The sequence below is a fragment of the Coffea eugenioides genome, chromosome 4 (genome assembly GCF_003713205.1).
Source record: "Coffea eugenioides isolate CCC68of chromosome 4, Ceug_1.0, whole genome shotgun sequence".
In the NCBI taxonomy this organism is placed as follows: Eukaryota; Viridiplantae; Streptophyta; class Magnoliopsida; order Gentianales; family Rubiaceae; genus Coffea; species Coffea eugenioides.
Genome location: NC_040038.1, coordinates 1,277,005 through 1,291,687, shown reverse-complemented (window position 1 = coordinate 1,291,687; position 14,683 = coordinate 1,277,005). Strand labels below are relative to the sequence as shown.

The window sequence follows — 14,683 nt, the reverse complement described above, 5'->3', positions numbered from 1 at the left end:
CATGGTGTTTAGCATGAGGTAGGTTGTATAAATCTTTTAGTCATCTACTATAACTATCCATTCATTGTCAGAGCCTTGGCCACGGTTTTTTGGGGTTTTGTTGATATTGCAGTGTTGAAAGGGCTTGAAGTTACAATGGCCTGTCATATATGCTCGTTTCCTTAGCAAAACACCGATGTATGCCTTTGTAGATTGATGTGATTGGTCGGTGTGACACATCAGGTTATGAAAATGCTTGGATGAGGCATTGATTGACGTGTGGTGAATTATTTTTTTTCCCTTTCCTTATGTTGGTTGAACTCAATCACTCATGTACAGATCGTTGCATCATTTTTTATTCTGATTTTTAAGTGTTGCTCAGTAAATTGTTGCTCAAAGTGTTGTTCAAAGTTCTACAATCTGTAATCTCTAACTATTTGTACCTGTTTCACTTCTAATTCTTCTGCTTTCTGATTAGTGCTTTGTTATTTTGTTGATCATTCACATAGAAATGAACTTTATGCATTCCTTAAGTGGTTTTTCTGTACATTCCTTATGCCTATACACAACTTCGTTAATCATTCACTACTGTTGTTCACATTATTGGCCATAATAATTCAGGATGCACTAGATGGAGAGAAGATTGTCTGGACTCGTAGCATGTGCAGATTATATTTTCTGGTTGAGCGTTGCTACAAATTGCGTGAACCTGTTCTCCTTGTCGGTGAAACTGGTGGTGGGAAAACAACTGTTTGTCAATTGCTTAGCGTTCTATTGCAGTCCAAGTTACACATTTTGAATTGCCATCAATATACAGAGACGTCTGATTTTCTTGGGGTCTGTCTTCTTTTTCTTTTTCTTATTTTTGTTAATTTATATCTTGGTACTTGAGGGTGTGTATATGGAGGTAACCAAAAAGTATTAGATGCTTCGGCACAGATTGAGCGTAGTTAATTTTGTTGTTTGCTTTTTGGTTTTGCTTGTGCTGTTGTTTGATTGCTTAGTTCTTGATCCTCTAATTGAGCAGGGCTTCTATCCTGTACGTGAGAGGTCAAGAATTGCGACAGAGTTCAAAGCTCTATGCCATGAGTTAATCTGTTCCAAGGCTTTTGTCAGTTGTTCTGGTGAAGTTGTATGTTCTTTTCGGTTCTTTAACTGATGTATTGGTTTTCTCTTTTCTGAGAGTATGATAATAGAATTCTTTATTTGTCTTGGCGTGCAGGAGATTTCTTCCGATATTAATCAAGCTTCTCTGACTCTGGATAAAATCTCTCTGATTATCAATGGTTACAGAGAAGGTCGATTTTCCCATCCTCATGTCACCCTAGATGAACTTGAGTACATAGTGAAGATTAATGCAGGCTTAGCTGAGCTGCATAATAAGTGGCAGACCATCTTTATATGGCAAGATGGACCTCTAGTAGAAGCAATGAAGAATGGCGATTTGTTTCTTGTGGATGAAATTTCTTTGGCTGATGATAGTGTGCTTGAGAGATTGAACAGTGTTTTAGAACCAGAAAGGAAGCTGGTGGGTGGTTTGCTTCAATGAATAATTCTTCCAGATAATGCACTTGATTTACTATATGGCTTCCTACTTGTTCGTGCGATGGCTTTGTTTTTCTTGAGTCGGTTGTTAAATGATCTTATGGTCACAGTTTTTTCTAAATTGTTCACTATGGGAATCAGTTGAGATCATGTAGATTTCACTATCATTGTGAATCTTGCTCATCTTGCAGTTTTTTCAATAGATTTTAAGTTGATTTGGTATGTAGGCTGTTAGTAATTAAGTCTAAAAGTTCCATAATTGTGCTTACTCTGTGAGGACCAAGTGCCAAGTCTTTACGAAAGCTGAAGATGTAGTAGGCCCAACAAATTATGTTGACATCTCATTTCTTGCATGTCCATTGGTGGGGTTTTACAGAATTTGAGACCATAGGCGGAAGCTTTGTTTTATACTAATTTCAGTTCGCTTTAGTTGGACCTTAATGTTGTTGTACCATGTCAGCCAATTATGCATTCTGTTTGTGCACCTAACAGAACCTTGTATCAATTGTAAGCTCTTGCATATGAAGTTTGGCTTCCGAGACAAGATCATTGAGTCAGTTGACAGAATAGGTTTACTTCATTACTGGAGTAGGATACTCCTAGATAATCAAAGAGTATTCCTTCCATATATACTGGCCTTTAGCTGAACTTTTTGATCATTTTTTCAGCTCCACTTGTCTGTATAGAATAATTGTCAACGGTATTGTGATGGTCTTTCCAACGCCCTGTTTATTTTGATCTTTTGCTCTCCGTTCTCCTTTTTATCCAATTCTATGATATTTTCTGATATAAGCATATATTTGAATTAGAAAGGATATCTTTGTACTTGTTTACTGACATAATTGCCTTTGTAGTTAGGCAAAAGTTTTGGTGGGAGTTTTAGGTTCAGTATTCTTAACTTTCATTTCGGATATATAATGTATTGGCTCTTTCCTTTGACTTCTCCAGTCATTGGCCGAGAAAGGAGGCTGTAATTTGGAAACAATCACTGCTGATCCAAACTTCTTTGTGCTTGCAACAATGAATCCTGGCGGTGACTATGGTAAGAAGGAATTATCACCTGCCCTTCGCAACCGATTTACTGAAATATGGGTTCCTTCTGTCAGTGAGTTAAATGAGCTTAGATCCATCGGTCTTGAGAGGTAAATGACCACTACTTTTCATTCACAAATTAATTTTCCATAATACAGCGCTTCTTGTAATTTTCCTACTTCCTTTGTTTTGATTTTGCAGAATTTCAAATCCACAACTAACTTGGATCGTGGATGTCATGCTTAATTTTTGGGAAGTATGTTCAGTCAATGTTCACATGCATATTTGTGTGTTCTACACAGTATTGCACAAATAAGTTGATATTTGGCCTGTGATTGCAGTTTAGATTACTTTCTCATTACATAATATCTTCTTGAAATTAGTTTTTGAATACATTATTCTTTCTCGTGCCTTGCAGTGGTTTAATCATCTTGAAACTGGGAGAATGCTTACAGTCAGAGATTTTTTATCCTGGGTAGCTTTTGTCAACATGAGAGAGGAATCTTTACCACATGCGGATGCATTGTTACATGGGGTATTCCTTGTTTTGCTTGATGGAATAAGTTTAGGTATTTGTTTCAATCTTGGTTTTCATGTGATATCCTAATTTTTTGGTTTGAACAACTAAACTAAACTTAAGACCTAGTTCTTTAATGCTTTTTGGATGGACGAAACTGATTTTTATTTTGTTTCTTATGCACTCTTTTTTTTTGGTGTTTTTTTGGATTTATTAACATCCCACCATATGCTTTATCTCTTGTTTCCTTTCAGGTACAAATTTATCAAAACTTGAGGCTGTGGACTTGAGGAAGAAATGCCTTTCTTTTCTTCTGAAACAACTAGAGGTGGTTCTCTATCTTAATGGACTGTGAAGTTCTTTCTGATATTTGACTCATATGATCTATACTTGTGAATCATAAAAGGGTAATAACCGGAAGTCTTTTACTTATGTTGTCACGTATGAATCTTGTGTCTCTGGCTATCAAAAATTAACCTTTGTACGTATATACAGAAAAAAACTACCAAAGGGTGGTGTGATTCGTGCCATAATTTCCCTTCTCCACCAAGATATAGGAAAGGAAAATTTATCTGCTTTATATTGTTTTGACATTTATTGTTTTGTAAACTGTTGCTTTAATTAATTCTGGTGACTGTTGAACTGTATTGTGGACCAATTTTTCTCTGTAAATTTAATAAGTCAAGAGTTGTGCAAAATGCAATCACATCATTTGATATGTTTGGAAGAATTGTATAGAGGTTTTCTTATATTTTAGTATGCTTCTGAGGAGAGGATAGCACAGCTGCTGCTTCACAGTTTTGTGAAGAATTGGACATGCACGCTTTACTTCTGCATGGAAGCGGTTGTTTGCATTTGCCAAACGTGCACTGTCTCCTAATAGGCTGACCTATCATTATTGCTAATAGTGGTTTTTTTGAGGAATTACCAATTCTATTGGATGCTACTCTTTGTAGTGGGCTTGAAGCTATTGCTCTCGTCTTGCCCTTCAAAAGAGGCAAGAGTTCATTTGTTCATTTACTTCAGTAGTACGTGGCTTCTAAGTATTCAAGTCACCGTTTCCCATTTGGGATAAGCTGTTTATAAATTTGCAAATTTGAATATTTCCTGAATATCTAGATGTTTCTTCATGGGAAGAGCTTATGCATACTTGGAATCCTTTTTTCAAAAAATCCATGACTCAAGTTGCTGGTTAATTACTACAGGAATTCAACTGCAGCTTGAACCACCCTAATCTCTCCTCTCTGGAGTATTATGGGTGGGCTGATCCTGGTAATTCTGCTGATACACCAGTCCCAGAAAATGATAGCATGCAATGCGACAATCGTTTCGGCATCTACCCGTTCTACATTGGAATAGGTAATGGTGTTTTCCTTTTACGTTCCAAAGTCACAAACATAAAATCTTCGTGGTGAAGTGCTGAAGGGTAAAGAAGATAGGGATATGCAATCTATTCACTATTTAAGGTTCCGAGTTGCATGCCATATGCTGTTAATGTTCTGATATTCCTAGTCTGTGACTTTAATATTGGTCTAAATCTTAATCCTCGGTCGTTTCTGTTGTTTGCTTTGTCTTCTTCAAGAATATTAAAATTTTCTCTTATTGTTCTAAGCTGTACAATTGTGTTGAGTTGGCATACAAGAGTATAGTAAAATTGTTAAAATTGTATAGACATGATGGGTTGGTCTAAGCTAGAGGGGAAATTAGATTGAGTTTTAGCCTATTGATTCAGGATACATGTTGCTCTGCAAGAATGTAATATATTATTATATTCAGGTAACAATAATTGTCAAGTAAGGGGATTTGAGTTTCTTGCACCAACTACTCGAAGAAATGCACTGCGCGTGCTCCGTGCTTTGCAGCTTGCTAAGCCAGGTACTTTTTATTCCCTCTAGTGACAAAAATCATGTATTTTCTTTTAATGTATTTGCGTAATCTTTTGCATCCATATATTTACACCAGACCTGGTATTTTGAAGAATAAAGTATTATCAGAATTTGATTGTGTATCATTTTATCTGTGCTTTTCTAGTTCTGTTAGAAGGCAGTCCGGGTGTTGGTAAGACCAGTTTAGTTGTTGCCATAGGGAAGTTCTCTGGGCACAAGGTCGTACGAATAAATTTGTCTGAACAGGTGTAGTATACAGTCCTTTCGTTCTTTACATTCTCAGTTTTGGCTGCAAATGTATCTGGAGTATTCTTTTCCTCGAACAGTGATCTGAGTTGAATTGTCTAACTTTGTAATATGCAGACTGACATTATGGATCTACTGGGGTCAGATTTGCCAGTTGAAAGTGAAGAAGGAATGCAATTTGCATGGTCTGATGGAATCTTACTACAGGTGGACTTTCATCCTTGTTGCTGGTTTAGGCTATTATTTCTTTCTATAAAATGTCAACTATTGATGTTGCTTTGTTGTAGGCTTTGAAAGAGGGATCGTGGGTCCTGCTGGATGAGCTAAACCTTGCACCGCAATCTGTTTTGGAGGCATTGACTCGCATCTCTTCTCTTTTGTTTCTTTAATTAGTTGTAACCTTTCCTTTCATGAGTGACTGTTCTTTCTTATACTGATCCTTAACGTGGAGTGACCATTTGACTCGTAAAATAATTTGTAATAATTAGGGTTTGAATGCTATTCTGGACCATCGGGCTGAGGTCTTCATCCCTGAGTTAGGTGTGACTTTCAAATGCCCTGCATCTTTTAGAGTTTTTGCTTGTCAGAATCCTTCTTATCAGGGTGGAGGGAGGAAAGGTCTACCAAAGTCATTCCTGAACCGATTTACCAAGGTATGGCGGCATTGAATTGTTAACTTTTGTATCATGTCACTTTTGCTTAATTAGTAAAGGATATGTTTTTCATACTGGGCTATCTTTCTATTCCTGAGTCAGGCTTATTAGTTTCGATTTGTAACCTTCACTAATTGGCTAGGTTTACATTGATGAGCTCATTGAGGATGACTACATATCCATATGTACCTCACTGTACCCATCAATCCCTCGATCTATTCTTTGGAAGCTGGTTTTGTTTAATAAACAACTTTATGAAAATACAATGTTGTATCACAAATTTGCTCAAGATGGTTCTCCGTGGGAGTTTAATCTCAGAGATGTTATTCGTTCATGCGAGTTGATACAAGGTACCCATTTTTTCCATTCTATGATGTTAACTTATGTCATTAAAGTTGATGGTTACATTCTAAAAGCTGCCAAACTTTTCAGGTGCACACGAGAATTTCCAATCTGATTGCTTCTTGAATACAATTTATGTGCAAAGAATGCGCACTCCAACTGATAGATTAGAAGTCATAAAGTTGTATGAACAGGTTTTTGGGCTTAAACCTTGCATAAATCCATTTCCACGAGTGCAAATCAATCCTCAGTATTTAGTCATTGGAAACATCTCTATCCAAAGGAATCCTTATCATGCTTGTGGATTTTTTAATGGTGAACTCAAAATTTTGCCTGGGTTTCTTAGTAGTTTGGAGGCTATCACTCATTGCATAGGGCATCAGTGGTTGTGCATATTAGTTGGTCCACCTTCGTCTGGCAAGACTTCTTTGATAAGATTACTTGCTGAGCTCACGGGCCATGTGCTTAACGAGTTAAATCTTTCGTCTGCAACTGATACATCTGAACTACTGGGATGCTTTGAGCAACATAATGCCTTACGCAATTATCGTACAATTATTGCTGTGGTTGAACGATACATGAGCGAGTATTCCAGCCTGCAGTTAGAATCTTCCACCGGGGAATTTATCAGACAAAAAGACCTCTATAGTGAATGGCTTGCCTTCTTATCAAGCATTGATTATGATCCTACAAGAAGTTCTGCATCTGCAAATATTGAAGCTTGGAGAACTAAATGCTTTGATTCTGTTCCTTTGCTCATTGAGATTATAGAGAATCTTAAGTTTGAAGTTGAGAAAAAAAAATTACAATTATCTTGGTCATGTAGGGATCTTGATAGAACTCTTATGGCAATCAAAAAATTGCAAGAAAGTTCTTTGAGAAGGCAGTACTCTGCAAAGTTTGAGTGGGTAACTGGAGTACTTATTAAGGCTATAGAAAATGGAGAATGGATAGTTCTGGAGAATGCAAATCTTTGCAACCCAACGGTTGGTAATTCTATCAATTGTTACTTTGATTGGTTCTCTCTCTTTTTTGTGATTGTATGATTTCTGAAGCGCTGAGTGTAACATTATCTATCTCTTGCTTGCCTACAGGTTCTTGACAGAATTAACTCCTTGGTTGAGCAGTCAGGATCTATCACTGTGAACGAGTGTGGAACTGTGGATGGGAATCCAGTGGTTCTCCATCCTCATCCTCAATTTCGAATGTTCCTGACCGTCAATCCCAGCTTTGGTGAGGTTTCCCGAGCAATGCGAAATCGAGGGGTTGAAATTTATCTAATGAAGCCCTTTTGGTTGCATGAAGGGAAATGCAACAGCTATATTGATGAGGCTGAGCTTAGAGATGCGAAAAGGTTTATTATCTTCTCTGGCATTACATTTAGTAAGCTGGTAGACATGATGGCTAAAGCACACAGTTATGCTAAGAATGAAGGTGCAAGGTTTGATGTCCACATTACATACCTGGAACTTGCGCGCTGGGTGCAGTTATTCAAGCGGCTTATTACAAGTGGCAATCAACCTATTTGGAGTCTCCAAGTTAGTTGGGAGCATACATATCTTTCTTCTTTGGGTGAGGTTGAAGGGAAAGATGTTGTTACTCATGCAATCAGCTCTTATTTGTCAGAGACGAATTTGTCTAGGATTGATAAATTTCAAGATTCATTAATCTGTCTGCCTGGTGGATGGCCATCACCCATGAATACGAGGGATTTCGTACTTTATTCCAAGGAGACTTGTGTGAGACGAAATTGCATGTATTTGGAGTTCCTGGGGGTTCAGGCATCATATTCCTTTTGTTTTAGTACATGTTCAGAAGAACAAGCTGTAATTGCTAGTGGCTCAGAGAGAATTTACTTGATGGATGTGAGAAGATTGTATTATATGATGTTTCCCAATGCCTCAATGGATATGGTTTTAAATCAGGTGGTGCAGAAACAATTCAACTTGGACTTAGCCAGGAAAATGCTATTCTTTGCAGCTAATTGGACAATAGAGCAGGCCGTGGAAAGTGATATTGAGCTATACCTTTGCTGGTTCAGTTGGTTTGGTTCTCATGTAGAACCATTTTGTACATTTTTTAGTTCTTTTGTTGATACCCTAAAAGAGGAGCTAAAGCACCCTGTTTGGGACCGGATATTCCATTGCCGTCGGGAGCTCTTGTCTCGTAACTCAGTCAATTTGGAAGCGTTCCCTATCCCAATTCTTTCAGTGGATTTGGTTGGTTTGTCAGCTTCTAATGACGAGGTAAAATCTTATGCTGGATTTCTGATGAATTCCATTAAGTGTGTGGGCTTAGTCAGACTTACCTATGAGCAGTGGAGACTGGAGAGACAGCATGTCCACAGTCAGAGAACGAAGTATTTTGAGCCTCTGTTGCTTGCTTTGCAAGTAGTGGAAAAGCAAGTCCTTAATTTACTTGTTGTCTCACAGTCTTTTGATGTGCTTTTCCAATTATACAATGGCCTCCTTGAAAATCACATGCTGTTCTGGAATGGCATCATATCTTCTCATTTTGAGTCCATTTTAATTTCTTGGCGATCTTTGTTGAAGAGTATTTCAAGAATGCACGAATTTTTCCCAAAAGAAGTGGATAATTTTCTGGTGAGTTTATCTGAATCAGCTCTCCTCTTTCCTCTTTTAAAGTTTCTGTAAATTGTTGGTAGCATATCTTAACATGAATGTCTTTCATTTCATCCTACAGAAGGAAATAAGAAATGTGGATCCTGCGTTCTCTGATTCTTTGAGATCGCAAAAGTCATTACTCTGGGTGCATGGTGGTCATCCCTATATGGCCCCTTCTGAAGATGTATATCAGAAGCAGTGTCAACTTATAAGCCTCTGTGAAATGGTATGGCCAAGAAAGAGACAATTTTGGGAGCAAACTGGAAGTGATATACCTGCTGAAGCTGTTTTATATTTCAACTCAGAACTTCGCTTCCTTGCTATGCAAGGTGTTTCCATGTCAGCATATATTATTGGCAATGCTGAAGAACACTTCCATATTGTTCAGCATTTGGAGGAAACATATCAGTTGCTTTTGCGAAGATTAGAATTTGAGAAATGCAAGTTGAACGCGAATGTAAAGACTTCTGAGGACGCATCGTGGCAGGAAAATTTGTCCATCTGTTGTAGTTTCCCTCCTAATTTGTTATGCAGAAGGAGGTCAGGTCTTGATAGTTGGTTGGATGAGCTGCCTATACGCGATGACACAAGTTTTTACCACGATATGGTGCTACTTAGTGAGCTAGCAAGGATTGTCATACTTGATGTCAAGGAACAGCATCAGGCTTTATCCAACTTGACTGGCCATATGGAACGTGCTTTAAATTTTTCATTGAACTTCTCATCACGGTCTCCGATGGACCTCATACCACACCAGAAGATTTTATGGACTGTGGATGCATGGTTCTCTGTCCCAGCTGTAAATGCTAAACTTGCTAGTTTTGTACTTGAGATGTGGTTCAGGTGGCACAGATTTTTGTGGATGCACTATCCTGCTCTGGCTGATGATTCTGCTAGACATTATGCTAATGGTATTTTACTACCTAGTAGGCTTTCCCGGACTCTGAAAAGTGAAACTGTAGAGCGGATTCTGCGGAATGTATTTTCTGTTGGAGATTATCCTTTGCACAGCTTGAAACTTAGAGTTGCCTCACGTGATCTATGGCAAGGTGGTCCCAGTGCAGTTGACATAAAAGATCTCCTTCTATCTAATGCCCAGTCTCTCTTTGAGCAGATTATATATTCTCATAGAAAGTCATTCTCAACAGATAATTTTACCAAAATTAAGTACTTCTTCAGTTTGGCTCTGGCAAAGACCATTACCCTAGATGATATAGATAATGTGGTTTCTCTCCTTGCTTCTTCAAATCACAGCATATTCACATCCTTGCTTGGCGCTTTGATCCAGCCAGTTCTCAGTGTACTTTATACTCCCTGTGCCCATAACTCAGATTATGTTCTCGGATGTGCATGGTTAAGGATTGGGGGTTTAAGGTATCATCTGTTAACTCTTTGTAATGATCCTGATCCTGCTGTTAAATATTCAATAAAGTACTCACAATTGATGGAAAAAATTGATTCACTTGAGCTTGAAATTGGGGTAAGGAGGGAGTGCGTCCTTTTGGCAGGATCCTTCCAGTTGAGAAAATGTGATGATTATAGAGAACAGTTGTTGGAAAATCTTCGTGCTGATCAGAAATCGATGCAAAGACGGATGATATTCCGCTCTGATCCTGGAAAGTATAAGAAGTTGAAACATGAGCTTGATGAGTTTCGTAATGATACAGCTTCTGTTAGTTGGATAAACAATATCTTGAGCATGCATGTTGAACAAATAATTGACCAAATTCAGAATTGGCAGGAAAAGGCTTCAAGTTTTATTGAGCGATTGTCAGATGAGTACTCTGCATATGGTGATGTTATTGAACCAGTTCAGGTTGCAATATATGAAATGAAGTTAGGCTTATCACTTGTTCTTTCAACTGCCTTGGCTAAAAAGATTCTAGAGAGGATAGGGCAGCAAGATATGGAATTCGTTTTGTCTACAGTTTATTCTTTTATGAGATTCCCAAGAACGTTTTCTTCAAAAGCTGTTAAGATTCAGAACTGGCAAAAGAAGCTTACTTCCTGTAAAATTGAATTACCTTCTAACATTGGGGCATTGGATTTGAAGCTTCTTGAAAATCTAATTACTATCAGTAGGGATTTCAATTCAGAGAGAGTGATCTCTGTCATATATTTCAGAATTGCCATCTATAAGAATGTTCTTGTTCGGATTACACAATTCATTTCTGAGGTCCATCTTTTGGATAATGCATCCTTTAGACTATTGGATAAAATATTTGGTGAGATTGCAAGCTGTTGGATGGATATGAAACTTCAACTGAAGGAAAAGGAACATGATGAAGCTCAACAATTCAAGTTCAGACCCCGTGCAATTAAGGTGGAGAACATAATTGAGATTGATATATCGACTCTACAAAGTTCTGTTGCAAGTGACAGTTTCACAGAGTGGCAGGAATTGTTTGCTGGAGAAGAATCAACAGAAAAGAACAGACTTGATGAGGTTCACGAGAGTTTGGAGGAAGAGTGGAACATCTTAGAGGAATCGGTTTTAAATGACATAGTTGATATCCATAATCAACTATTTGGCTCTGTGGATCTTTGTAGAAATCCTGGAATTGTTAAGGTAGCTGATGAGCAAAAATTATCTGCCTTCATTGACTCTTACTCACTGGGATTAAGAATGATCAGAAGTTTAGAGGGTATAATTTCTTCTAATTTTGATTCTAAGCTTATACCAGAACACATACTTCGCATCTGCTTGGAGAAAGAAAACCTGTTTATCACTCCCCATAAACCTGGTCGTTCATACAATTTTTACAAGGATTCAAATCCCTCTATGATGGCTAAAATGGTGGAGCCACTTGCACAGCTTAAGCAGCGCATACTTGTGCTTTTACACGAGTGGGATGGTCATCCTGCTTTTCAGAAGATTGTGGATGCTATTGATATGGTTTTGTCTATACCTCTAAGTACTCCTGTTGCCAAAGTTCTTTCAGGCTTGCAATTTTTGCTGAACAAGGTGTGGACATTGCAGGCAACTGTCGCAAAAATTCCTCTTTCAGATTATCTGAAACCAATATTTGCTATGGTCTCTTCATTGCAGAAGTTGGAATTTGAATCTTGGCCTGCCTTGCTTGATGACGTTCAAGTACAGTTTGAAGTTAATGCTGGGAGGTTGTGGTTTCCATTATATTCTGTTCTTCAGCGTCATTATTCAGCTGTAGATAATGATTATGATGGAAAAACCATACAGAGTTTGGACGATTTTATACACATGTCTAGCATTGGTGAATTTAAAAGACGTCTCCAACTATTGCTTGCCTTTCATGGCCAACTCCATAATGGTCAATGTCAGGGATCGTATTCAAGTCTTTTCCAAGTGAAACTTGTGAAGATTTTGTACAATACATTTGGATTTTATGTGCAATTCTTGCCAAAGTAAGTTCTTTATAATCTGCATTTGACTTATTTGAATGTTTCAGGAGCTTTGCAAATTGATCAGTTAAGCTGAGGTGTTTCTTCTTTTCATTCCCCCCCCCCCCCCTTTTGGCTAAGAATTTTGGAACATATTGGAGCTAACAGAAGAACTATTGAGACGGAGTTGAAAGATCACCAGAAATTGTGTCGGTGGGAGCACACTGAGGACTATCTTAGCATAGAAAACTCAAGAAGAGCCCGCCAAAAGTTGAGGAAGATAGTAGACAAGTACACTGTGAGTTATTTCTCCCGTTGCTTACCTTAAACAAATTATGAGATTGTAAACCATTTTGTTTATTTCCTTATTGTCAAATTTTGGCACTAAACCAGGAGTTCACTTGTCTGTTGCCTGTTTCCAGAGCATGGGTTCTGATGGCATATGAATTGTGTGGGCTATAATGGTGTTTTATGTTCTCTGTGCAGGACCTATTAAATCAACCTGTTGCACTTTTCCTCATCCAAGAAGTTGCAAGAAATGGTGTGAGCCAACCAGTGCAAGGCCCACAGCTCAGCCCAGTCTACTCTTACGACAGTAACAGAAAGCTTCTCGATGTTATCTGCAATCAGACCAATTTTAGAGATGAGGACAGGTTTATTATTTTCTTATCCTGATATGTACTTGCTGTCTTGTAGTACAATAAGATAATTGTTTCTGATAATCTGCTCCTCTATTGAACGTTGTCTTTGTTTCTTAATAGCCAAAAGAAAGTTAAGCTGCTTTTACAAGCTTCACATCTTGTGAGGAAGATTGAGGTTGATATCTCAAATGTTTCACTGGAGGATATCAGAGGTTGATTGTCTCTTCTTTTTTGGCGTCTCAACTAACATATAGGCATGTTGATTTGTTCCTCATTATGACCTTCAATATTATGCAGAGGTAACAAGCTTCATCAAAAATATTTTGCCTTCCCAGCTCCTGCTGGAAAAGGGAAACCAAATCCTGGATACAATCTGGACAGTTTGCAGCTCAGTTATTCACTGCGGTGATCTTTGGAAGGATGAGAACAAACATTTCGGGAAGAGGAGAGCTTTTTCTGATCTTCTAAAGCTCTTAGAAAGTTGTGGATTATCAAAGCATAGGTCAACTTTCATGGAGGTAAAGAGCATGCAAATCCTAATTATAGCCCTTAGGGGTTGATTTTTAGTGTGCTACTCTAAATAATAATATTGGTTATTTATTCTGCTTTTCTACTGGAAAATATAGGATCAGTTCAATGACAAAAAATTCAGATATTGGCTGCTTCAGCCATCCTATGATGTGCAGCATCTACTAATGCAAGGCGGTGCCTCTTATGGGGATGTGAACATTGCAGCTTCAAGCAACCTTAAGAGTTTGTCTTCTGGAAGTTTAGAGAGCGAATGGAAAACAGCTAACAAATTCTACTTCAGTGGCCTTGCATCAATGCATGTTGTGGAGCAAATTTGCCTGAATTTCCATAAAGATTTTACTCTGGAGCAGGTATAACTCAATGAATGGATATTTGATATCTCCTTATAATCTATGTGTAGTTTGTTTGGTTCTACAATTTGATGAAACAGAAGTGAAGTTCAAGGAGTACAACTTAAACATTGATAAAGCACTGGGACCTGTAGTATATAGATCCTTTAGGCCACTAAGGATTCTTTTAAGCCACTAACCATATGAGATTATTATTTAGGAGAGAGAAATTGCATTTTTTTTTTAAACTTTGATCAGTACAGTCAGCTGAAGTCAAGATGAGTACCATGATATTAGTCCATGATTGAGAGGGAAAACACGTCTGTTTCAAGGGTAATTGAAACAGAATGAGGCCTAATATCATACTGTAGTCATCTTAGGATCAACGACATTCCCTTGTGCAAGCATACTCTTTGGTAGTGTTTTGGACCAAGTAGTAGCATGGATTTTATCCAGTTATAGTGAACATTAGTGTTTTTGTCCTGCTGCTTCTTCTGAATTAATCCAGGTTGAAGTTAATTTCACAACTCCTGGTTAATTTCTGTTGCAAATCAGATCAAGTTCTACACATCTTTCACATGAATGTTGCACTTTAAAAGTTGAAATAGTTGCTTATCCAATTCAAGACAATCTAGAATCATATTAAAACTGACTAAAAAATGGAACTAGTTTTGCTTGCAAGGGACGAGGTAGAGTTGGCTCAAAAGCAGAAGTAATTTAACTTTGAGGCTGTTTGGATTGCTCAATTGACAAGTTAAGTGTGTTGTTACTATGTTGTTTTGACTAGATTATGTTACATTTGTAACTTTTTGGAAAAGCAATATTGTCTGACTGGTAGTCCCTGGAAAGCTACACAACTGAAGTTAGATTTGACAAAGAACTGGAAAGACTGTGCTACCTCCTCCCTCTCCCCCCCCCCCCCAAAAAAAATAAACAATTAAATCAAATTAAAGATACAAACTCATTGGCTCCTAAGGGAGGTGCAGGGCAATGAAATT

The 14,683-nt window shown here is 37.9% G+C and overlaps 1 protein-coding gene across 1 annotated transcript in view; it reads left to right on the top strand.

Annotated features, from left to right (window-relative positions):
- LOC113768428 (midasin) overlaps positions 1 to 14,683 on the top strand; it is a 33,734-nt gene that overhangs the window by 12,232 nt on the left and 6,819 nt on the right. The window contains exons 18-39 of the mRNA XM_027312778.1: positions 667 to 816; positions 1,007 to 1,111; positions 1,202 to 1,507; positions 2,473 to 2,666; positions 2,758 to 2,812; positions 2,975 to 3,125; positions 3,328 to 3,401; positions 4,279 to 4,432; positions 4,850 to 4,948; positions 5,105 to 5,205; positions 5,323 to 5,412; positions 5,493 to 5,549; positions 5,694 to 5,858; positions 6,001 to 6,208; positions 6,291 to 7,186; positions 7,295 to 8,803; positions 8,904 to 12,208; positions 12,326 to 12,482; positions 12,671 to 12,837; positions 12,946 to 13,037; positions 13,123 to 13,343; positions 13,452 to 13,706. Of these exons, the coding sequence (XP_027168579.1) occupies positions 667 to 816; positions 1,007 to 1,111; positions 1,202 to 1,507; positions 2,473 to 2,666; positions 2,758 to 2,812; positions 2,975 to 3,125; positions 3,328 to 3,401; positions 4,279 to 4,432; positions 4,850 to 4,948; positions 5,105 to 5,205; positions 5,323 to 5,412; positions 5,493 to 5,549; positions 5,694 to 5,858; positions 6,001 to 6,208; positions 6,291 to 7,186; positions 7,295 to 8,803; positions 8,904 to 12,208; positions 12,326 to 12,482; positions 12,671 to 12,837; positions 12,946 to 13,037; positions 13,123 to 13,343; positions 13,452 to 13,706 (8,511 nt within the window). The remainder of the gene's footprint in view (positions 1 to 666; positions 817 to 1,006; positions 1,112 to 1,201; positions 1,508 to 2,472; positions 2,667 to 2,757; positions 2,813 to 2,974; positions 3,126 to 3,327; positions 3,402 to 4,278; positions 4,433 to 4,849; positions 4,949 to 5,104; positions 5,206 to 5,322; positions 5,413 to 5,492; positions 5,550 to 5,693; positions 5,859 to 6,000; positions 6,209 to 6,290; positions 7,187 to 7,294; positions 8,804 to 8,903; positions 12,209 to 12,325; positions 12,483 to 12,670; positions 12,838 to 12,945; positions 13,038 to 13,122; positions 13,344 to 13,451; positions 13,707 to 14,683) is intronic.